Source organism: Musca autumnalis, unplaced genomic scaffold (assembly GCF_047663935.1).
Source record: "Musca autumnalis isolate F117 unplaced genomic scaffold, ASM4766393v1 scaffold_5, whole genome shotgun sequence".
Classification (NCBI taxonomy): domain Eukaryota; kingdom Metazoa; phylum Arthropoda; class Insecta; order Diptera; family Muscidae; genus Musca; species Musca autumnalis.
Window position 1 is genome coordinate 149,531,343 of NW_027412088.1, and position 26,617 is coordinate 149,557,959.

A 26,617-nucleotide genomic window follows, 5' to 3' on the forward strand; every position below is an offset into this window, starting at 1 on the left:
AAGGGCTTGACCCCTTTTGTTAGTGTTAGTACTAGCCCACGAAATGTGGTGTGAGTTAGCATCGCTACCTACTAGTACTTCGTTACCTGTTTGCTTGATTTTCCTCACCAGCTGCTGGAATTCCGACGTAGGTGGTAATGTCGGGGAGTCGAAAGGTAGGTATATAGACGCTAGGTATATATTACCATTCCATGCCGTCCGACGATGGCGTCCGACGATGGCGTCCGACGATGGCGTCCGACGATGACAACTCTGGAGAGAAAAGAAAGCATACATTTTTATGGACTATAATACGGGTCCTCGGGCGGGTACCTGTACTAGCGTAGAAAAGTTGATAATTTATATGGTTCAATCCATAGACCTTGTTCTTCACTATCCAAGGTTCCTGGATTAGACCTATGTATATGTATATTACCTTTGTTCATTTTCTCCATTAGCGCATGAGTTGCCGTTTCGCTCCGATGGAGGTTGATCTGGATGACCTCAATCATTGGTCGTCCAGTAGACGGTTTTCTTGGGAGGCGCTGATGGGTTCGTCTCCCTCTGTGTCTTCGCTCGGTAGGTTTTTCTCCCGGCTAGGTGGTTGGGCATCTTCCTCCTCTCCGACTCTTGCCCTCCCAGTCATGAAGGTGACTGCGTTGCAGATATAGAACGCCCTGCCCTTCGTCTTTGAGAGACTGGCTAGTGAGAGGTCGTCAATTCCCACCACAAGGAGAGTGCCATCTTCTTTCTCCTCCCTTCCTTCTTTCTCCTCCCTTCCTCCTTCGAGCATGCGCTCTGTCTCCAACTTGCAGCCATAACCTTTTACGAAGACTGCCGCTTTAGTCAGGTGAGGTACTTTCTCCTTCCTCACCTGCTTTAATTTACCACCTTCCCAAGGGATGCACACTGGTCGAAACAACTGATCTAGCGGCGCAAAAGTCAAAAAATCGAACTATAAAATTGCGAAATATTTTCCATTGTATCGATTACAGACACTTTGCAGACAAAGATTTTGTTTTTTCATTTTTGTTGTTGTAAATATTCTCTCAGTTATTCACTATCAAATACAAGAGTTTTTGCTGCATCAGATTTTAAAAAACTGTTGCAATAAAATTAACTTGATTTTTGTTTAAATCTTTATATATAAAACTCAATTGTCGTTTGTTGGTAATTGAATCAGTTGAAAACGGCTGGAGCGATTTGAATAATTTTTTGTGGAAATGTTAGTCATAGTCCAGTTTAGGTTTTTATGCAAAGAAAAATTGGCCACGCCCACTTTTCCGCCCACTGTTATAAATATGTTATATCTACGAAACTGCTCAACAGATTCCTGAAATTTTCAGGGAACGTAGAGTGAATTTGGTTGAATTTCGGATCGGGCGGGGTACCTCCCCTATGCCCTATTTTTGTAAAAATGCAATATTTGCAACAATTACAAATGTATTGCTTTGAAAATTAATTTCCGAGTCAATGGCGATTGTGTCTCCGACCTTACGTGCTTATTTGGGGCATTAAGACTGGACAACGCCCACTTTTTTAAATATGTTATATCTATGAAACTACTGAATTTATTTTCCTGAAACTTTTAGCGAATGTACAGGGTTGGTCCCCGATGAAAATAGGCTACATATTTTTTGACTTTCGGATCGGGCGGGTACTTCCCCTATGCCCTATTTTTGTAAAAATGCAATATTTGCAACAAATACGAATGTATCGGTTTCGGAATTTATTTACGAGTCAATGGCGATTGTGTCTCCAACCTTACGTACTTATTTTGGGACTAAGATCCGACCATGCTCACTTTCTAATTAGGTTATATCTACAAAACTACTGAAGGGATTTTCACGAAAATCGCGATTTGTCTAAACTTTTAAATCTTTAAAAATAAAAATCAAATGTCGTTCGTTGGTCATGGCATCAGTTGAGAACGGCTGGACCGATTTCGATATTTTTTATGCAAAGAAAATGTACGCCCACTTTTTTCAATTTTCAATTTTTATCATTTCTACAAAAACTACCGATTTTCCTGAAATTGCCAGGGAATGTACAAGGATGGCCCCCGCTTAAAATAGGCTACAAATTCAGTTGAATTTCGGAAGGGGCGGGGTACTTCCCCTATACCCTACTTTTTTAAAAATGTTATATTTACAATAATTACGAATGTATCTATTTCGGAAGACCTTACCCACTTTTTTAGGATCCAATGACTTGACCACACCCACTTTTTAAAATATGTTACACCTACAAAACTACTGAACCGATTTTCCTGAAAATGTCAGGGAATGTACGGGCATATTTTCTTGAATTTTGAAGGGGGCATATTGGAAAAAACGCCTTACCTTTATGAATAAAAATCAAATGCTGTCATAACCCAACTTAGGTTTTTTTGGAAAGAAAAGTTTACCACGCCCCCCGAAAACAGGTTACATATTTTATTGAATTCCAGAGGGAGCGGGGTACATCCCCTATGTGATATTTTTACAAAACGTTATATTTGCAAAAATTATGCATGTATCGGATTAAAAATTTACGGATTAATCTACAATCTAGGTACTTCTTTAGGGCCTATAGGCCCGACCACGTCTGTTTTTTAATATGTCATAACTCCAATACTACTGAAGGGATTTCCATAAAATTTGCGACAAAAGCTCAATGTTTGCCGTTGTTATGTATATATTATGAATTTCGGAAGAGGTGGGGTACCTTCCCCATGCCTTTCTGTTAAACGCTATATATAAGCCAAATGTATGATTATATCGGTTTCAGCATACATATTGGTAGGCAATGAAGTTGTGTGCACCCTAGGTACATATTTGGAGCCAAGATGCCGGACAAGGCCTACTTTTTTTAATATGTTATATCTTGAAAACTGATGACCACGCCCACTCTTTTCAAAACATTATTTTTCCAAAACTACTGAACCTAATATTCAGAAAATGTTCAGGAATGTCCCGTGGTCCAAAATGCTATATATTTGTAGACGAATTTCGGGGCCTATTATTTTATTATCGCTATATTTGCTAAACTTATGAGTGCATCGGGTTGCAAATTAGTTTTCGAGACAACGGTGGTTGCGCCCCAGATCAAGAAAAACTATATATTTACAAATTTACTTGAATGGTGAGGTTCAACGGCCATGAAAAGCTAAAACATATAAGTCTCAATAAGCGGAAGAATTCGATTTAACCACTTTTTAAACTTTAAAATTAGATCGCTTTAAGATAAAGACATGGACGATAATAAATCCTAAAAAGCTTAATTTGGCGAAAAAATCCGACAAAGTCCGTAAGAGATAAGAAAGCTTACAGACAAAAAATCCTTCTCGGTTTGACAATAGACCGAAGAAGTGAGGTAGAAAATACCTATTTTTTAATTTTCAAGCATAAAGTCGATAAAAAGTTGTCATTAAAACTCATTACGACGGGCCAGCAACGCGGACCGGGGTCTGCTAGTGTTAAATAAATTTGTAATGAAACTGGACAAGATATATTTTTTATTAATAGCAGAGGGTGTGATTTAAATTATAAAAATTAGTTTGGGGTCTGGAGAGACTTAGTTATATAGCAAAAAGTTTTCAAAAAATTAAATTTTTTAGAGTTTTTATGGTTGTACGCGCTTGTTCCATAGAGTTCATCTTGTAAACTTAGCCGAACTTAGGTTCGATTATTTTTTGGGGAATAAAATTGGACTCTCTGGATACGGAATAACCACATTAGGGCTGCAAATATTTGCAAATCTTTTGATGACTGCACTTTTAAAATAAGGGATTTTGCATGAAATTCATACAAATTTAGCTGTGCATTTGTATGGGACCTAAATAAAAATATGGACCTATCTTGAGAAATGTTTGCAAGGAGGAGTTCTACCCCCGGAGAAACTATAATACCATATTATAGCTAAATATGTTATTAAATATGGGATAACAAGTAAAAATTCAACGAATCGGAGGTACCATAAAAGGGACTACATCGAAACATAAATCCGCGTTGAAAATGTTTTGTAAGAAGATTTTATTAGCACTGAGAACACGGAATGCAAAATTACAGCCAAGTTGGTTTAAAAATGTGGTCACGCTATTCAAAATACCTTAAATTGGGAGGTACGGTTACATGGGGGCTATATCAAAACGTGGACCTATCTCCATAATTTTTGGTGAAAATATTTTGTGACTACTAGGAACCCTAAGTACCAAATTACAGTTAATTTGCTACGAAATTGTGGCTTTAATCCTCAAAATACCGAAAATCTTAAGGTACCGTTATATGGGGCTATACCAAAACATCAGCCGATATTGTTCATATTTGGCCCATTATTACCCACAGGTACAAGCTGAGTTTGTGCCAAATTTCAGTGACGTATCTCAATTCGTTTGCAAGTAATTAATTTCGCGCCGCTAGATCAGTGCTTTCGACCACCGTGGGATGGTTACTTCACGGTCGGTTTTGCTTTTGGGCCCAAGTAGAACCACAGGAAGTCCCCCTTGAGCTCGCTGCTAATTATGTTTATTGGGCCACTTCTCAGGATGCGATCCAATATTTTGTCGCCGATCGTTTTTTCGATGGCCTCCTGGTGTTCTTTTGGCAATCTGCCGGACCCTCTACTGGCGTGTTCGTCCCTGTAGTACTTCCCTTCATGACTGAGCTCACTTCTTCTCCCTCCTCATAATCATATCCATTGATCAACTAGTCGACTTTATAACCTCTGAACGAATCACTTTCATTAATTTTTTGAAAGCTAATTGGCAAGAATTCAGTGAACTCAGTCACAATTTCTTCAGGGAACTGCCTCGGATCAGTGTGAAATGTTTCAGAAAAAATACCAACTCTGCATTTCTATTCCTGCTGGGAGGATACCTGATATAATACCTGTCATCCCAGCTGAGGCTGTAGAAATCACCATAGAACGAGATGATCTCCACCATACCGACCAAGTAACCAAGGGTCGGAGAACTGACGATCGCGAACAAAATATTGGTAGGCGAATATAAAATAAACAAAAGACTAGATAACTGACTTATTTAACGGATAAATCGCTTTCCAACCCTTGTAGGGGAACGACCAAAAATCTGTCATAGTTGGCGATGATGTTGTGAAAATTCGCAGAGGTGCGTCAACAGGCAGCTTTTTGAGCACCAGGAAAGTAATAGGCCGAAGAAAAATGAACCATCTCCAGTGTCGAAGTTGCAGAAGTCATTCGCAAATCAATGTCATCCAAAGTAATTAGCCTGGTCTGGGCTTTTTATGATCATGTTGAAGCAAATTGGTGAACCTGAAGTAACAATATCAATGGCTCCCAGATTTTAGTTCGATTTTAGATTTTAGTTGATTTTTCCCAATTAGTAGTCATTTTTGTCGAAACATGTTATGTGTGGGTACGTTATGAGACACACTTCACTCCTCAATCATTTTGTTCACCCCGTTTACGCTTATTTTTCGAGTATTTTATTGACGGACTAGGGTGTACAGTTCTTTTTAAATGCCCTCTCGTAATGAATCTTAGCCCAAAGAAATTCGAAAAAATAGGAATAAATGGGGTGATTTAATTTATTTTTATTATTTTTTTTTTTTTGCCAGCACTGACGAAGTATTATTTGTTGTGGTACAAAAGCGAGAGAAAATCTCTAAAGACTGAATCGTACTCATAAATTTGGAAATTTCCTGATAAGAAGATGCTGAGTTATCACGAATACAATGCGCAACAACACAACACGCTGAGCAAACAAAATGCAGATGCAATTTAGTCAACGTCCAGCATTTCAAAACGAATGACGCGAAAAAAAACGGACAATACGAGCGATAATTTAAAAATATATTGGATTATAAACAATATATACGCGTATATATGTATGTAACGAGAACAATACATATCTAGTAAATAATTAAGATAAAAATATTCAACGAGAAAATGGATTAACTTATTTATACTGCATAGTTTCGAAAAAGATCATAGAAAAAATTTGTTTTATCTATCTTGTCATATACGAAGAGTAATTTTGTTGTAATAAAAATCGGACCGGTAATGACGTCACCAAAAGTAAACAAAACAATTATAAGTGCCGATGCCGTACTCAGTGATTGGGATGGACATATAGCTCTAATGGAACAACCAGATTTATCAACAATACCACCGTATAATGGAAATAGTCCAAATGGAAAAAATAAATCCAACAATCCTAATGAAAACAAAGAATCCCACGGAGATAAACAAAATGGATATGATGGGCGAAGAGAAAAATCACACAGCGAATGCAGCAGTGACTCAAGCGATACAAGCGTGCAATCTATGTCATTACAAAGTGATGAAGAGAAAAGTACTGATTCCAATGGACCACAGTGTTCCACAAAACCTCTCACCTATACCAATCTAAGTTCCAGTACTTCAGATGGTCGTGAAACATTGGCTATATCAACGGTTTTGGGACGCCATGCTAGTACAGATGGTATTAGTCGACCACCATTATCTCGTGGTGGTTCCTTTTATCAACCCTTGACAATGGGTTCTTCTATTGTTGCTGTTAGTCTAACAGAAATTTTAGTAAGTATTTCTGAAAATAAAATTTGCAGCAAATGAGCCAGATCATCAAACCACATCCATCTTCATTACGCCCTTTGTTGTGAATAATTAGATTGAAATAAATCAATTAAATTGAATTGTGATAAGAGAGACAGCAGATGGGATTTTTGCTGATCATTGTGTTTAAGATTGAATAATTTGTTTAATTTTTGAAGCATGTTCAACGTCGTTTTGAAATAACCCAATTATTTCACTGAAATTAGATTGAAGTCTATCATACAGTACACCCGATAGTATCATACGTGCCACTTGGTGCTCTGTAGTTAGTGCATCAGCCCTTTCGCCGATTACTAAAATTTTTACACCCACCCCCTTAAAATAATTGAAAACAGTTTTCGGCGATTTCGGTTGGATTATGTGGCTCTATGGAGCTATATAGACCTATTCCAAGAAATTTCATTTCAGCCATTTCGGCGGGATATTGAGGCCACAACCTTCAAAATACCGAAAATCGAGAGGTACCGTTCTATGGGGGCTATATGAAGACGTGGACCTACACCAACAATTTTCAGGTGGAAAGTTTTATACACCCAACGAAGACTAAATACCACATTTCAGCTATTTCGGTGGATTATTGAGGCCACAACCTTCAAAATACCAAAAGTCGGGAGGTACCGTTCTATGGAGGCTATATAATGACGTGGACCCTTTCCAACAAATTTCAGGTGAACAGTTTTAAAGGCTGAACGAAGACTAAATACCAAAGTTCAGCCATTTCGGTGGATTATTGAGGCCACAATGTTTAAAATACAGGGAGGTACGGTTAAATGGGGGCTATATGAAGACGTGGACCTATAACAACAAATTTCAAGTTGATTGTTTTATACCCCCAAACGAAAACCTAATATCGAATTTCCGCCATTTTGGTGCAATAATAAGGGCACAACCTTCAAAATACCGAAAAACGGGTGGTACTGTTCTATGAGTGCTATATGAACGTATACTAAATACCAAATTTCAGCTATTTCAGTGGGATATTGAGGTGGCAACCTTGATCTATGTTTGGGAGTCAATCCTTTCAATAAGTGTCGCTCCCACCATTTCATTCGAAAATATCTACTTGTACACGAAAAACATAATATCGTTGTAAGCAGGAAAATTTTTGAAATTATCCTAGAACTGCGAACAGAAGTGCACTGATAAGGCCTATCTTCAAAATTTATCTAAGTTTGGACAAAATATTGAATGGTTCACATTTTGGACCAAATCGGTTCATACGTTAGAAAGCTAGCGTGCGCATCACCTGCACCAACTAATCCAAATCGGCTCCAAATTGTCTGAATTTCGTCCAAACATACACACAATAGTATAGAGGGTGTATTAAGTTTGTTTTTCTGTTTGTAACGGATTGAAAATAAAATATAGTTTAAAAAAATTAAGTAACAGTGTTTTATTTATAAATGCACTTAAAAATAGAAAATAATTTTTCATGCTGGAATCTCTCAAATAAAACGCTTGCATTTGAATTAAAAATTGTGACAATATTGAACGGCAAGCGTTTTATTTGAGAGATTCCATCATGAAAAATTATTTTCTATTTTTAAGTGCATTTATAAATAAAACACTGTTACTTAATTTTTTTAAACTATATTTTATTTTTAACTTTTTAGTAAATACATTTTTTGACCACTGAGAACAAAATTATAGTCAATTTAGGCCGAAAAATTAGATACAAACTTTAAAATGCCTGAAATCGTGTAGTACCGTTATATAAAGGCTATAACAAAATGTGGACTTATGTCCATAATTTTTGGTGGGGAAGTTTCTGTACCATTGGGGACTCCAAATGCCAAGTTACAGCCAATTCTGGCTAAAAATGAAGATAAAATCCTTAAAACACTCGAAATCGGGCGGTATCGCTATATAGGGGCTATACCAAAACCTTGACCTATGTCCATAATTTTTAATGGGTATGTTTCTGTACCATTGGAAACCCTAGTTGTCAAAAAACAGCCAATACGGGCTTAAAATGATGATAAAATACCTTAAATCGAGTGTTACCGCTTGATGGGAGCTACAGGAAACAATGGACCCATATTGGCTTTGGTTTCATATTCATGTATTGTCATCCAAATCTGAAAAGTATACAAAGTTTTAGTTCGATTGGTCAACTACAACTGTGTGAAAAATGAGTTACCAGATTTGAAAAGCAAATTAGATAAAAACTGTAAAACAGTTTAAAAATGGACCAATATTGGTTTTGATTTCATATTCATGTATTGTCATTCATATCTGAAAAGTGTGCAAAGTTTAAGTTCGCTTGGTCAATTACAACTGTGTTAAAAATGAGTTACCAGATTTGAAAAGCATGTAAAATTGAACACTGTACAACACTGTAAAAATGGACCAATATTGGTCTTGATTTCATATTCATGTATTATCATCCAAATCTGAAAAGTTTGCAAAGTTTTAGTTCGATTGGTCAACTGTAACTGTGTGGAAAATGAGTTACCAGATTTGAAAAGCAAAATACCGGAAATCGGGTGGTACCGTTATATGGGGGCTATAGGAGAAAATGGACCCATATTGATTTTGGTTTCATATTTACGTATTGTTATCTAAATCTGAAAAGTTGCAAAGTTTTAATTCGATTGGTCAACTGCAACCGTTTTAAAAATCAGTTACCAGATGTGAAAAGGGGGTTAAGTTGGACACCGTAAAAACAATGTAAGAATGGACCAATATTGGTTTTGATTTCATATTCATGTATTGTCATCCAATTCTAAAATGTGTACAAATTTTAAGTTCGATTAGTCAACTGCAACTGTGTGAAAAATTAGTTACCAGATTTGAAAAGCAAATTAGATAAAACACTATAAAACAGTGTAAAAATGGACCAATATTGGTTTTGATTTCATATTCGTGTATTGTCATCCCAATCTGAGAAGTGTGCAAAGTTTTAGTTCGATTGGTCAACTGCAACCGTGTTAAAAATGAGTTACCATATTTGAACTAAACACACCAAGGCAAGTTAAATAAAACACTGTAATAAAAATCATTTGTTACCACATAAAATATATTCTGAGTCGATCTAGCTATGTACGTCAGTTGTAATCACTCTAGCGTCCGAAACAATTGATCTATTTTTGTACCCGTGTGTCTTTTTTCGAAAGGGAGGTCAAAGATGGGCTATATCGGCCCATGTTTTGCTATAGCCCCAATATAACTGCACATCCCGATTTTCGTTATTTTGAGAATTTTATCTACAATTTTTAACCGAACTAGAGGTAATTTGCCAAAGGTCCATATTTTGATATAGCCTCCATAAAACGGTACCTCCCTGTAATACCTGTAATGTGACATTTAAGATTCTCCTCCAAAAATTGTCAACATTGATTTTGTTTTTTTATAGCCCCCACAGAAGGGTACCTCCCGTTTGTCATATTTTTAGGATTTTAACGACGCAGAATTCGAAAAAAAAATTAGAAAATATCGTGGCATCAAAGCGTATCATCCCAGATCCCCAATTTGGGTTCAGGAAAAAACACTCAACCTCTGAGCAAGTACACAGGGTTACTCAAACAATCGAAAATGCATTTGAAAACCAATAGATATGTACCACAGTGTTCCTTGACATCTCACAAGCTTTCGATGGGGTATGGCATAGTGAACATAGAAACAAAATAAAAACATTACTTCCTCAAAAGTACGCCGACATTTTATCATCATATCTGGATGAAAGATTTTTCAGAGTCAGATACGACAACGAATATTCGGAATTATATCCCATAAAATCTGGAGTCCCACAAGGCAGCATTTTGGGACCAATACTCTATCTACCCACGATATGCCTTTACACGATAATTGCTTTATTGGACGAAATTCCGCCGAATCTGTTCATGTCGACTTTTCGACAAGGCAGACACAACACAAACCATTGTATATTATGTAATATGAAAGACGTACCACACGAATTCTCTGCTAAATATTTAGGAATAACTTTAGACTCAAAACTCACCTGGAAGAAGCACATAAACAAAAAAGAGAGGAATTGAAATACCGCAGTTTAAGTTGGTTGTTGGGAAGAAATTCAGTTCTCTCAATCGACAATAAATTAATGATATACAAACAAGCTTTAAAGCCGGTCTGGCTATATGGTATTCAGCTCTGGAGCTGCGCAAAAGACGATCATGTGCAAAAAATCCAACGTTTTCAAAACAAAGTTATACGAAATTATATCAATGCACCTTGGTATGTCCGCAATAGCGACTTGCACCGCGACTTAAAAATCGATACAGTAAAGGAAGAAACATATACCGTAAAATACTACACCCGACTTCAAGACCATGATAATAGGGAAGCATTGTAACTATTACATACATCGTATCCTCGCAGAAGACTTCGCCGATATAAGCCATACGATTTAATTGAATCAATAACTACATATGAACCTTCAATTCAAATGTTTTTGAACAAAGCTCAAAAATTTGGCAAAATAATTTAATTTGCCTGGAAGTTATGACCACGTAAATGAATAAAAATAGGAAAAAAACGTTGAAGCTAACGAGGTTTTTTTCGTTACTATTTGATTGCTGATTAAACCGTTCAAATGACGGACATATGTCCAAAGTAAAAGTAGAAGAATACAAAATGAAGATTAACTTTCCAATGTATCACTTTTCAAAATTTCCACTGCATCCACCTTTTATGGATGCTGACATCTTGAAGCCGGATTTTAGGTGTTTTTCGTATTTTTAATTTAACTGGAACGCGCATTCGAGTATTTTAAAAAAACAAACAAAAGGATTAAGGTACTCGCGATTACGCATAATTTGATATGTATATTGGCTTGGTAGCCCACACAGCAGCAGAGTAATCTACTGCCAAATCCCAAAATTTAGTGCGATATTTTTTCTAAAAAACCTATTTTTTTGGGTACAGTATTTACAATATCCTTTTGAGTGTACTGGTACCCCGCGATATTTTAGTTTTTCGGCGGTCCGGATCATATAAATCATAGATCGTCAAAATCCATCAACTAGAACGGCGAAAACAGCAACTGCAAAAACCGAAAAATGTGCGAAAAGTGTTTTTGAAAATATCGCGGATTTAGTCGTATTTTCTTTGGATCGTTTCCTTGTCAATGAAAAAACTGACACATCACTCGCGGTTTTGCGAAAACAGCGGTTTAAAAAATTTAGTAGCAAGGGAGCTGTATCTGATTTAACCCAAAAATAGTGTGTGATGCTACATCCACGGTTCTTGATGGATTTTATCGAAATAGGATTAGATCGATGTATTTTTCCACGGTTGGTAGTGAAATCGGATGCGCATAAAATGTGTATGCACTTTGTGCAAATTATAAGTGTTATATAGATTGTTGCACACTAAACTGCAGACGACGCTACATCTTAGCGGCCAAAGTAAATCCTGGCAAATGTGTACAAATTAAAAAAGAAGAATTCGCCGTATTGATAAACCGCATTCGCATCAAGCGATTTTGAGGATTTCGCGATTTACACGGATTTCAAATGATACAGTTTTATTTGAAGATTATACCCCATTCAAAGGAACCCAACATTTATTTGAACGTTACCCATATCTTCCGCTAGATGTTAGCGTGTACTCGAGAAGTGATTAGTATAAAAAACGTGATTTTTTGCGTGAAATTTAACTGAAATATAAGAATAACTCCGACCTAATTTTCTAACATTTTCTTCAACTAACTCACAAGAAAAATTTGAAAAATATTTTCTCATACAAAAATTTTATAACTTCCCTCAATATAATTCTTTATGTTTTGCTAAAATGTGCAAACCGATTTCTATATTTTTGGTTCCATTTGAATCGTCGCGATGTTTAGATTACGTACATATTTTTAAAATATTTGTCCGATGCATAAACAGTTTAAATTTTATTAAAACAAGTTGCAAGCAAGGAATTTTTTTATTCTTTCTTTATTTCAGCGAAAATTTAAAACATCTTTGTGTTTATTTCAGCTTTAGTCCATATTTTGTTGTATTCAAGTATTTGAATAACAACAAAATGTTTTACAGTGGATATGAAATTGATTAGTTGCGGGCGGAGGGTCGGGAATACTATAGTTTCAGTTGTCACCAAACAACTTCATCAGTTCCCTTTTCCGCCGACTCTGTATCGATAAACAGGTCAATAAGCCCATCCAGCAAATTAAACAAAATGAGAAATTTGCTATATGGCCCTAAAACTGATTACCCTACAATTTGAGTCGAACTAAAGAATTTTATATCCACCACTGTTTTTATGTCGTCTTTGCATTGCAAAGAATACGAACATAGTGTGTTGCTTCAATAAGCGGGGGTAAAACAACGAGAAAGTTGTTGTTTTTGCATTACGCATTGATAAACAAGGCCGTGCTGATGCCTATTATTGTTGTTGGCGTTTTTTTTTATTGTTGGACTGCAGAATTTTACATCTTTGTGTTTATTTCAGCTTTAGTCCATATTTTGTTGTATTCAAGTATTTGAATAACAACAAAATGTTTTACAGTGGATATGAAATTGATTAGTTGCGGGCGGAGGGTCGGGAATACTATAGTTTCAGTTGTCACCAAACAACTTCATCAGTTCCCTTTTCCGCCGACTCTGTATCGATAAACAGGTCAATAAGCCCATCCAGCAAATTAAACAAAATGAGAAATTTGCTATATGGCCCTAAAACTGATTACCCTACAATTTGAGTCGAACTAAAGAATTTTATATCCACCACTGTTTTTATGTCGTCTTTGCATTGCAAAGAATACGAACATAGTGTGTTGCTTCAATAAGCGGGGGTAAAACAACGAGAAAGTTGTTGTTTTTGCATTACGCATTGATCAACAAGGCCGTGCTGATGCCTATTATTGTTGTTGGCGTTTTTTTTATTGTTGGACTGCAGAATTTTACATCTTTGTGTTTATTTCAGCTTTAGTCCATATTTTGTTGTATTCAAGTATTTGAATAACAACAAAATGTTTTACAGTGGATATGAAAAGGGAACTGATGAAGTTGTTTGGTGACAACTGAAACTATAGTATTCCCGACCCTCCGCCCGCAACTAATCAATTTCATATCCACTGTAAAACATTTTGTTGTTATTCAAATACTTGAATACAACAAAATATGGACTAAAGCTGAAATAAACACAAAGATGTAAAATTCTGCAGTCCAACAATAAAAAAACGCCAACAACAATAATAGGCATCAGCACGGCCTTGTTGATCAATGCGTAATGCAAAAACAACAACTTTCTCGTTGTTTTACCCCCGCTTATTGAAGCAACACACTATGTTCGTATTCTTTGCAATGCAAAGACGACATAAAAACAGTGGTGGATATAAAATTCTTTAGTTCGACTCAAATTGTAGGGTAATCAGTTTTAGGGCCATATAGCAAATTTCTCATTTTGTTTAATTTGCTGGATGGGCTTATTGACCTGTTTATCGATACAGAGTCGGCGGAAAAGGGAACTGATGAAGTTGTTTGGTGACAACTGAAACTATAGTATTCCCGACCCTCCGCCCGCAACTAATCAATTTCATATCCACTGTAAAACATTTTGTTGTTATTCAAATACTTGAATACAACAAAATATGGACTAAAGCTGAAATAAACACAAAGATGTAAAATTCTGCAGTCCAACAATAAAAAAACGCCAACAACAATAATAGGCATCAGCACGGCCTTGTTGATCAATGCGTAATGCAAAAACAACAACTTTCTCGTTGTTTTACCCCCGCTTATTGAAGCAACACACTATGTTCGTATTCTTTGCAATGCAAAGACGACATAAAAACAGTGGTGGATATAAAATTCTTTAGTTCGACTCAAATTGTAGGGTAATCAGTTTTAGGGCCATATAGCAAATTTCTCATTTTGTTTAATTTGCTGGATGGGCTTATTGACCTGTTTATCGATACAGAGTCGGCGGAAAAGGGAACTGATGAAGTTGTTTGGTGACAACTGAAACTATAGTATTCCCGACCCTCCGCCCGCAACTAATCAATTTCATATCCACTGTAAAACATTTTGTTGTTATTCAAATACTTGAATACAACAAAATATGGACTAAAGCTGAAATAAACACAAAGATGTAAAATTCTGCAGTCCAACAATAAAAAAAAAACGCCAACAACAATAATAGGCATCAGCACGGCCTTGTTGATCAATGCGTAATGCAAAAACAACAACTTTCTCGTTGTTTTACCCCCGCTTATTGAAGCAACACACTATGTTCGTATTCTTTGCAATGCAAAGACGACATAAAAACAGTGGTGGATATAAAATTCTTTAGTTCGACTCAAATTGTAGGGTAATCAGTTTTAGGGCCATATAGCAAATTTCTCATTTTGTTTAATTTGCTGGATGGGCTTATTGACCTGTTTATCGATACAGAGTCGGCGGAAAAGGGAACTGATGAAGTTGTTTGGTGACAACTGAAACTATAGTATTCCCGACCCTCCGCCCGCAACTAATCAATTTCATATCCACTGTAAAACATTTTGTTGTTATTCAAATACTTGAATACAACAAAATATGGACTAAAGCTGAAATAAACACAAAGATGTAAAATTCTGCAGTCCAACAATAAAAAAAAAAAACGCCAACAACGAAAATTTAAAACTTTTTCACTAATGTTATGGGACCTCAGTAATCATATAGTACGAAGGAAGCCCTTAATTAACAATGTTTCGCAATATAATGAGTAGCGTTGTTTTAAGATTTATTTCTTATTATCAGAATTAAAACCGCCATAACTTTTGCGCGCAACAACCAAAATTAGTATCTCGAACAGATTTGAGAATCGGAATTTTTTCCCAATCTATGTACCAAACATCTTTCATGTAGCTTAAAAAAATTTTAATTATACCCTACACCACTATGTGGAAAGGGTATTATAAGTTTGTTTTGGAAAAAATTCATGTAACACCGCGAAATATTCGTCGGAGACCCCCAATGTGGTATACCAATCATCATATCTCGGCGAGATAAAGCGATTTTGAGATGTGTGTCCGTCCGTCCGTCCGTCCGTGTGTCCGTCTGTCCATTATAAATTGTAATCAAACTCCAGGCCGCAATTATGGACCGATCGTCACGAAATTTTGTATGGAGGTCGGTTTCACATCAGAATAGATCGCTATTTTAATTGGTGATGATCGTGAAATATTTAGCGGGTGAAATGGACCAAAAACATAATTTTTATCCGATTTTGTAGCTGCTCTGTAGGTCGCAATAATAGCCCGATGGCCTCGAAAATTTAAATAAAGTGAGAGTATTTGACAAAGAAACAGCTTGCAATTAGAGATGGCGATCAGATAATATTTAGAGGGTTAAATGGACCACAACTTTTGTGTGAAATTTGTGAAAAATTTTAATATACAGCTTATATCTTTTTTCCTGGAAGAGACATTCCGGACAAGTAGGCTATACTTGGAAGAGGAACGCTTGACCTTTCCATTGATGCCAATTACGTTGATTTACGTGCTCAGATAACAGAGTTACAGCCTAATATATCCAGTTTTTTTGCTTGAAGTGTAATCAAAAACACACCAGAGGTCGCAATTATAGCTCAATAGTCACGAAATTTTGCACGAGGTAAGGGTTTAGGTCGAAGAAGATGCCTACAATTTTGGATGATGATCCGATATTATCTGGCGGGTGAAATGGACCATTACTTTTGTATGAAAAATATACAAATTTTATTTTTGGTCCATATTTTAATTCCTGGGGGGCATATACCGGCAAAGTAGCCTGATGCAAATTGCAATAATGTGTCTGCTAGATAACTGGCCTACTGCCTAATATATAATGGGTTTTGTGTAGAGAACCACAATTTCCTCTCATACTACAAATTGTCTCAATCATGACAGAGAAATTTTCAGTTCAGTTTTCCAATTGAAATTTTTATACAAATATTGCAGCTTGGGGTCGCTTCGCCCCCTATTTTATACCCTTAGCCTTTTGGGTTTTAGATCCCAAGTATGTTTGGACGAAATTAGTTTCAAACAACTTGGAGTCGATTTAGCCCTGTCCGTTCATCTGTCTGTCTTACTGACTAGCTGGCTGGTGCGCACGATAACTCCCGAATGGATCTACCGATTCGAACCAAATTTTGCACTTTTTTTTTGCCCAAACTTAGTTTAGTTTCTTTCGGGCACCTCCCCCACAAAAGTTAAAAAATTTTTTGAAAAATTGTGTGAACGATAACTGTCGAAGTGCGAAATCGATTTGGTCCAAACTTTCCAATTATTACTATTCCTTCCAGATATAGATCGGGTAAGACTATATCGGTCCACACCGTCGAGGACCTCCCACACAAAATTTGGAAAAGTGAAATTTAAGAGTCCTATCGAATCGTTTTGATTTTTTTAGCAGATTGTCCTTGCGGCTCCCTTTACGATGGTACAATTGCATTGGCAATTCCATACCTCCAGAGATTATGGCCGAAAAGGTCCAAGAAACCCTGAAAAACAAGTAAGAAACCTAACTAAAATGGCAAATCCGCAAGAAAACTCTCAAGGGGATTTTCTGATGGGTCCAAATTTGCACATCATATTATTTCATTAAGTAATGTATCAGGTTGGAGTATGGACTATATCGGTCCCGTCCTTCGAGTACCTCCTACACAAAATTTGGGAAAAGTGCAGTTTGAGGATCAGTCTTGGATCTATTTGAATTGTTTGAAGAAGGTTCTTTTCACGGTACCTATTGCAACGGTACAATTTTTCCGGATTAAGTCCATACTTCCTGAGATAATGGTCCAAAATTTCAAAAAAATAATTCTCAAACTTTTTCAAAAAAATCAGAAGCTAGCTTACTACAATTGATTTGGTATAGCCTTACATTACGATACCTACAAAATACAAAATATATAGATTTTTTTGTACGGCATAATTATTGTGTTTGTTTCTTTTTTGGTCAGATGCTGAGGGTATATCACCGTTAACGGAGCTGACTTATACTATCTTACTTGGTGTGTAATTGAATATGAATAATTTTGGGATTTATAAATTTGTTTGCAAGCAAATTATTTGAATTTCTATTCATTATTAGTTTTTTCTATCGGTATGAAATATGTATATAAACACAATGAACTTCTCGAAATGCCCTGAAAATCACAAAACTGCGTGCATTACCAAGCATATGTGAAATACTCAGGAAGTATCGGCAGCATTGCAAAGGGGTATTGTGCCACCGTTGAAAATTTGATGTGGCCAGGCCTGGGAATCATACCCGGACATTCAGCGTGCAAAGTGGTTGCACATAGCTAATTCCTAGAGGTTGTGGTGTAGGGTATCACATGATCGGCCCCGTCCGACTATAGCCTTTGCTTACTTGTTTTTTTTTATGGAAAACTGAAAAATTTTGTTTTTTCTTCATATATATTTCTGTACAATTTCAAAGGTAGCAATCTGAAAAATTTTTATATTATTTCTCATTCAACCTGATGAACAATTAAAGGAAATATATAACTTTGATCTGTAAATTCTGTGAGATATTTCTCATCTTTAATAAGTATTTACAATTCTGCTGTTATGATATATCTGTGGGGCTAACATTCAGGACATAACTCTTGCCACTCACTCACCCTCGACCTTACTCTAATGCACAATTTAACTGCAATGTAGAACCAGAAAATATTTTCTTTTTAAAAGTCAAGTAAAATAATCCAAGTGTGTACTTGACAATGTGTTAAAAAAGCCTCTAAATACTAGATAATTGCGCAATTCTTACGTATCAATTTAATTGCTAGTTAGTGTTTATTACACTTTGCAGACACTTATTGTTTATCAAAGTCTATTTTTGTAATTAACAAAACATTAGGAACTATTATATGGATTGTGATTTTTAGCTTAACTTGTCAATGTATCGTTTTCATAGTCTTATGGGACATGAGATAACATTTTATCATATACCTACTTTATAAAAAACGGCTTCGTTATTATAAATGTTCCCAATTATTAAATCATAAAAGTTAAACACATGCAATTGGTATACATTAACTCTTTCTCCAATATTTTTACAAGGGGGTCAATCACACTCAACTGCCGATTTGTTTTGGATCTACTGCAACCATATGTCGTTGTTTTATTGAAGCGTTAATTTTTATCAATGTATATCCAGCGTATTTCTGTTTTTTTGTTTCAAGTGTGACACACACTGAACATTTGTAAAAGATAAGAATGGATTCTTATCAATTGCTAGACTTTATTTTCTCTTAACATGCAAGATTTCCGCTACAGAGAATATCCAATTATGTTCATCATTTAAACAATTTGTACTGAGAACAGCCGACTAATGGATACTGTACATTTGATTTAAAAGGGGACATTATATCTAAGATCATGTAACTGACGACACAATTTGTTGACAAAGTTTTTAGGCAATTTACACACATACGTCCCATACATTCCAGCGACAGTAAAAAAATTGTCTATTCCATTCATATATATTCTCCTCATTCCTGGGCTATAAACAAAGCAACCAAGCATGTGGGGAATATTGACGTTATAATAAATCCCCATATTTTTGGTCAAATAGGTGAAAAAAAGTTTGGACACCGAAAGAATAAGCTCACGCAGAGAAGTTATATTGTAGGAGCAAAGAACAAAATAGGATATTTTAAAACTCTGAAATTATATATTCTTGCTTCAACCATATGTATATATATTTGTATAAGGCACCATCTCTTCTTCTTAATTCACAAATCCGGTATCCGGATATAAGCGTTCATACAACAACTTATAAATGCATTGAAGTATTTTATAATTTTCATGGGATATTATTTCAGTGGTTTCCCGTTCCCTCTAAAGGGTTGAGCGGTTTCCGTCTCCGTATTCAGCCGCTCCAGTGGAGTACAGGCGCTGTTTGTAATCGCCCAATATGGGAACAGACACTGCCATTTGACTTTTTGTTGGTTCGCCCCGCATATTTTATTTTTGCGGTACCCACCATACTGATGAGCGTTCCCCTATCCACCACCTGGGGAGGCGTCCGATGGGAGAAAAGAAAAACGGGAAAAAACAGCTCCATAATGACACAAAATATAAACGGTCTGCTGATGCGCTTTCTTGAAGTGGCCGAACAGATTCATCAACTATTAGATAGATAAACTTAGAGTACCCTCGAGCTAGTTCATCTGCTAATTCGTGTCCCATTATATACTATGTGCTGGAACCCAGCAAAGTTAAACGATATTGTGTATATCATACACAGAGTTTCTGCAATCAAAGATAGCTTAAAAGTGTATGGTCCACGACTTGAAAACCTTCAGAGCCACCTGACTATCGACAAGGTATATTATGGTCACTGGTCAATTAAATTTGCTTTTAAGTCCTTTCATCAATTCTACTGTATTCTTGAAAGACGCTGCAGCTTAATTATAAGTGTTTGAAAAGTGTGCCTTCCTCCATTTGGACCCACGGTAAATATTGCCAGGCCGTTCGGAGAACAGTTCCTGCATTCACCTTGTAGTTTGATTCAAGCTGACTATCAATTGATCCTGATCCTGACACCTGAAGCCTAAAAGCCGTCCTCGAAACCTGAAATTAAATCAATATATCCAGTGGTTGAAGATCCAGAATCACGTTTAAGGCGGCTTGAGGAATGCTTTAAATTGCTCTGGTAATCAGAATTGATGCAGCCTTTTGCACACTTAAATAATAAAACTTTTCCTAATAGGGTATTTAGCAACCGGAGAAAGTGTCAATGCAACTCCCTTCAAAAGAGTCTCTGTTAATAGTTTTCTTCTCGAAACTCTCTCCTATGCACGAATTTATAATCCTGCTTTTCAACATCTTATCGATCCATTCTACTCGAATGGAGGAAATTCCTGTGTTACTGAGAACGATATGGATGGATTCAAGGTCTCCTTTAACTCGAAAAAGTGCAGCTAAAATCCTCCATATTCTTCAAAACGTGTCCAACCAGGTGAAGCGGTTTCCACTGATTTACCCCTAAGGGGTTATCCCTAGTTGTGCAGACCAAAAAAATAATTTGATTTTTTTAAAGAAACTGTCAATATTTTTAAGCATCTGAAAGAGCACTTCCCATAATACTTTTAGAATTTTTGTTGTTGAAAAAGATTGCATAGTGTTTCGGTAAACGGCTACCTGATAAACCCTTTTTTGTAAAAGCGTTTTGCGATTCCAATCAAGGCGAATATAACAAGGTGATCCAAAAGGCAAATTCAGGCCGTAGTCTTCATTTGCTGTCAAATTTTTTTGCTCGAAATATCCACAAAAGGTAGAAGAAAACTGTAATATATTCTTCGCGAAGCTTAAATAAAGATGGTGTACACAGATATTCTTTATAGAACCGAAATATTTGTTATTTATTCTTGATTAAAAATATGTTTTGACAGCAAATGAAGACATCTGTTGGTATTATTGTATTACCTTGTTTCTTCCACCATGGTTCCAATGATAGCTCGAAAACAGATGGGCGATCTACGTATATTTTTGTGGGCGAAACAGGATTTAAAAAAAAAAAACTTTTTTTTTAAGTGATGCGACTTCGACAGTCAAAGTTTCGATTTCAACTAAAAAAATTGAATATTTGTCTGTCAACAAATCGGGCAAAAAATTAAAAAAAATCTATATCGCTTAAAGCCAATTTTTTTATGTATTTAATAAGCTCGCCAAACCATGTTGGCACCGACTTCAAAAATTCTATTTCGAGTAACACGCGTTTAAAGTTTCTATGCAACATACAAATCACAATAAATTGTTCCCTTCAATGCTCATGTCTCAGCTAATTTTGCTCCTGTACTTCAAAATATGTTTATAAATTTTTAAAGATTTTTTAAAGTGATAAGTAGAGGTAGCCCCTTAACTTTAGCATGTTGAGAACTACTTATCTTTTTGGAAACTAATTGTGACCTAATTTTCCGATACAGTCTAAAGTCTTTGGGTTACATGTGACTCGTTTTCCCCGATTTGTGGATGTAGATCACCTTACCTTCGAATTTCGTCTTACTGACTTTATTGTAGAATTACCCAGCTACTTTACGAATATTTGTTACACCAAACCGGTTTGGTAGAAAAGATTTTTTTGAAGATTTGGAATTACTTCGATAATAATTAAGTAAAAACTTCAAAATACGTCAAGTCGATCGGAACCTTTATTACGGTGCTATACCATAACATGAGCCGATACTCTTATCATCGAACTTGATCTGCCTGCAAAAAAGTTGCATCTGTGAAAAATATCCAACCGAAATGGCTGAAATTTGTTACGAAATCTTCATTTGGGGGTATAAAATTGTTCACCTGAAATTTGACGCTATTAGTCCACGACTTCATGTATAATTATAATATAATAATAATTGTTCCACAAACATCCCAGATGGGACAAGGGAGACTTCTCTCATATCAATGAGTGCACGCCGATTCATATTAGCTCAATGATATGGGACCTACTTTTTATTGCCGAGTCCGAACGGCGTGTATTACGACACCACTTGTAGAGAAGTTTTTCAAGGCTTAAATACTCAGGAAATGTCGCCAGCATTACTGAGGGGGAGTTTTGCCACCGTTGAAAATTTGATGTTGCTTGGCCTGGGATTCGAACCGCAGACCTTCTGAGTGCAAGGCGGACGTGCTAACCATTGCACCACGGTGGCCCCACGACTTCATGTAGCCCCCATTAATTGGCACTGGGATGTACTCCGAGGACGTTATTCACACTATATTTGCTTGCTTGATATGCCTGTTGATCCAGGGGTTCTCTCCAGTATCGTTGGACCTTTTCCTCTAGAGCGTGGATATCTTTCCCAATGTGCCTGAATGTTTCGGGCCTACCCACAAGATGGTGATTGAAATGGCACTCACGGTAACACCCGAGCAAGTACAGCAACGAAAACATCTCATTGTGTTGCTGTACTGGAAGAATCTTTGTCTCCTCATGTAGATGGTCCACTGAAGACTTGAGGAGGCAACCTGTTGCTGTTCTCAGGGCGGCATTTTAACAGGTTTGAATGTTTTTTCCATTCGTATCATATAATCCCGGGGACCAAACTGGAGCCGCATAGCTTACCCCAGACCTAACCTATCGCTTTATATGTGTTCAACAAGGTTTCTTTATCTGCACCCCAAGTGCTGCCGGCTAGGAACTTGAGGACCTTGTTCCTACTTTTCAGTTTGTCGCCGATAGCTGTGCCGTGCGCGCTCGACTTGAACGTAGTGTCGTATGTGACTCCTAGAATTTTGGGGCAGTTTGTGGTCGGAATTCTGCTACCGTCGACCACGACATTCAGCTCTCTTCCAAACTGCGCCATACATGTGGTGAACAGAATGGCTGTTGATGTTGTGGCGGAAATCTGCATATCCTCGCCTGCAAAAAGGTGGTAAGATCGGTTAAACTGGAGTTCAGTGTCTCACAGATGTCATCGGGGAAGGTACCTGACGCCAGGATGGTGCAATCATTCGCATACGTTACGATCTCGATGCCGTCTGGAGGGGGCGGAATACAGGAGAGGTAGAGGTTTAACGTTTCAAGCTTGGCCGGAGGGTTGTCCGCTCAATGTCCTCAAACAGCGTTGAGTGCCTGACTGTATCAAAGGCTTTTGACAGATCAAGCGCCACCATCACTGTTCAATCACACGGCGGTCGCTGGTTTAGTCCTTGACAAATATATGTGGAGATGGCGTGCAGCGCCGTTGTCGTGCTGTGCTGTTTACGGATTCCATGTTGATGATCGGCAACTGCATAGCTATTTCTGATACTGAAGAGGACTAAGACCTCAAGGGTCTTTGCTACGGACAACAAATGCGAAATTGGCCCGTACGATTCACTTTTGCTGGCATCATAGGCTGGCTTCGGGAACAATAAGGGTGGCTAGCGACAATTTGAGAAGTTTAGTGAGATACTCCACTCCCGGCTCATCCTGCTGCTGCAGTATTACCATGGAGATTCCATCACCGCCCAACGCTTTGGATGATTTAGCGTTCCCGATGACATTCGCAACATCATCCATTGTAAACTGAGGTGGTTCATCGTCCGCAGGAAGAGATCTGATGCGACATAATACTCTTTGCCCTGTCACATTCGGCGAGCTCGACAAACTGTCGATGGAAATAGCTTAAGCACCTCTTCGTAACAGTCAACGTAATGTCGCCGAACGTGACTGATGTCCCATCTTCCATACTTCCAGGGTTCGAGAGTGACTTAACCCTTGCCCACAATTCACTTATACCGGCTCCAATGTTGCAACTCTTCAGATATTTTAACCACTTCTTACGCTTATGCTCGCCGACCAGCCTTTTAACTTCCAGTGTCAGCTTCCTTACTCTGGGGTCATTGGAGTTGGTTCGACAAAGCTCATCACGCTCATTTGCTAACCCCGTCGCCTATGCTGGGAAGTTTGGTCTTACTTCGGGCATTCGACCAGCACGAATATGGCGAGAAGCTGCAGCAAGATGATGTCTCGTCCTTTCCGCTACCCAAATAGCAGAAGGATTGACAGCTCTCTGAAGCGGTGATTGGTGAACTCTCTGAAACCCGGCCAATCAGCTTTCTTATGATTGACGAATGTGCGGCGTTCAGAGGGAATGAAATCGGATGGTCTGCTAATGGAGACAATTATGGGGAGATGGTCTATCCAGGGGAAATTACGGGTAACGTTATTTGTCAGACCAGGTGACACGACAGCTATGTATGGCACTCTCTCTGGTAGGGGCGTCCTCATTGACCGAGCAAAACGTAGAGCTATAAATCTCTTCAGCCAACGCTGTAGTGGGATTGATTATAATTTAGTATTGCGTGTTGTCAGAGGATACAAAAGCCCAATTCGGAAAATTCTTAATATTGGTCCATGTTTTGGAACGATGACGTCCCATGTGAGCTCGTTTAAAGGGGTACATTTTCCTTCTGAAGTGGATAAAACTTGGTTTTTTGAAATCTCAATGTGAAGAAAACCTCCACGCAGAAAATGATCACTATAAGGTGATTATCATCAGTTAAGATATTCTCCTCCTCCAAGAAATAAGCCTTAACGTAGAGGAAGAGCCTAATACTTTCAGAAACGAAAGGAATCTAATTGCTCCTATTTGTTTCAATAGAGTTCGTGGTGGAGGGTATAAAACCTTCGGCCCGGCTAAACTTAAGGTCGTTCTTACTTGTTATGATTTATTTTATTTATTTAAAATATTTATTATAATAACAAATTATAGTAATAAAGCACTAGCAACACAGGCTATCGGCTTACTTGTTATGATTATTTTAATTTTTTGCTACAGAAATTTATAGATATTTGAGTTCAAATACAAAAAATACCATCAACCGGTACATGCCGAACTTAGGAGCACATACCCTACGTTTTATTAAACCCACCACCATAGTATGGAGGGTATGTTAAGTTCGTTTTTCAGTTTATAACGCATTGAAATAATCATTTGCGACCCTATAAAGTATATGTATTCTTAAGGGTAAAATTCTGAGTCGATCTATGCTTGTCCGTCCGTCTGTGGTAATCACTCTAGCATCCACAAAAATGGAGATAGGACTCTGAAATTTTGGGAAGATTCGTCTTTTGTTTACAGGCAGGTCAAGTTCGATAATGACCTATATCGGCCCACGTTTTGGTATAGCCCCATGGTACCGCCCGATTTAAGGTATTTTAATGTTTTTAGTCACATTTTCAAACCGAATTAGCTATAATTTGACATTTAGAGTTCCCAGTGATCAACAAACTTAAATTATGGGCATAGATCCATGTTTTGGTATAGCAATTTTTAACCGAACTATCTGCAATTTGACATTGACGATTTTCGATATTTTGATGGATTAAATAATTTATGCATTTGGGGTATACGTGGTCGAAAAATTTGTCCACCTAAAATTGTAAAAGGAAACTAATTATTCCATTTTTATTTAGGCTATTTTAAGTTGGAACTTAACGATTTTTACTTGTTGTTTTTATCAGATTTTTAGGCCAATTGTTTAATATATAGAGTTTAATATATAGACATATAGAGTTAAATATGTTGACAAAATACATCATAAGGGATGGGGTCGAAAAATTAGTATCATAGAAAAAAATGACCTTGACAATTTTTCCATAGAAACGTTATACACCTTTGGAACATAATATGCCAAATTAAATCCACAATTTTTATTAATGGTTCATATTTGAGTAGCTCAATCATCAGTCGACCACAGCCAAAGATATCTTATAATAATTTAATGAGTGATCTCTGAACTACCAAATTGTTTGGTTGTCTGACTGACCACATAGCGTCGATGCCGACTGCGACGTTAACTCTGACAAATGATCCAATGCGGGAGTATCTCAGTTTCATTGCTACCGTTTACCGTGGCAGACTCCAAAAATAAAATCAATAGAATCGCTACTTTGATTCTCACTCAAGCAGAAAATTTGACATAAACATTACGACTCTCTCTCCGGCAGAAAATTCATTGACACTCTTTTCGATTATTATTATCATCGGTTTGGGCGCGTAACCCTATCGATCCATCCGTCCACCGATCGATGTAAACAAAACAAATGAATTTAGTGAGTGATTTAGTTTAGCTTGAAGAAGCGACAGCATTTGCTTAAGATATACGATATACGGTGATTGGTGTTGTTGTTATTAATTTTGTTTTGTTCATGGACTCATGGGAATAAACATAAACAGTTTATCATTGCCTACCACAAATTGCTAACTTCATTAACGACATAACGCATCACAACACATTACCCCATTAAATTGTGGAAATGTACCAGAATGAAGCTAATAGTTCTTTTTGTTTTATAAATCGTTGGAATTTGCCACAGAATGAAGACTATCAAAATGAGCCGACCTCCGCAATACTGGACTACTGTAAGCGTACGGTAAGTTGTTGTTGTACAAAACGCACTCTCTTTCGAACTACCTCACTTTTTCATTTGTTGTTGATTCATCATTGCTTTTGTTGCAGTTCTTACGACCTTATATGATCATTTTATCGCTGGTTGGCCTGAATCCCATATCGACGGATACCACAAAATGTCGTTCATTTTTAAGTTATTTTCAGTGTCTGAGCTTGGTGGTGGTCCTGATATTTGGTTATTTTTTACAGTATTTGTCATCATATCGGTAAGTTCAATGCAGCCAACGTTGCTCA

General features: G+C 37.0%; 1 protein-coding gene across 4 annotated transcripts in view; it reads left to right on the forward strand.

Annotated features, from left to right (window-relative positions):
• Positions 1-26,617, forward strand: part of GrlHz (Gustatory receptor-like Holozoa) — a 56,798-nt gene that overhangs the window by 15,161 nt on the left and 15,020 nt on the right. Inside the window, exons 1-3 of one of the 4 annotated variants that reach the window (XM_073957363.1) lie at positions 5,716-6,516; positions 26,289-26,345; positions 26,432-26,589. In XM_073957363.1, coding sequence (XP_073813464.1) covers positions 6,001-6,516; positions 26,289-26,345; positions 26,432-26,589 — 731 coding nt within the window. In that variant the 5' untranslated portion in view covers positions 5,716-6,000. The other 3 variants (XM_073957366.1, XM_073957365.1, XM_073957364.1) reach the window with 3 other exon arrangements.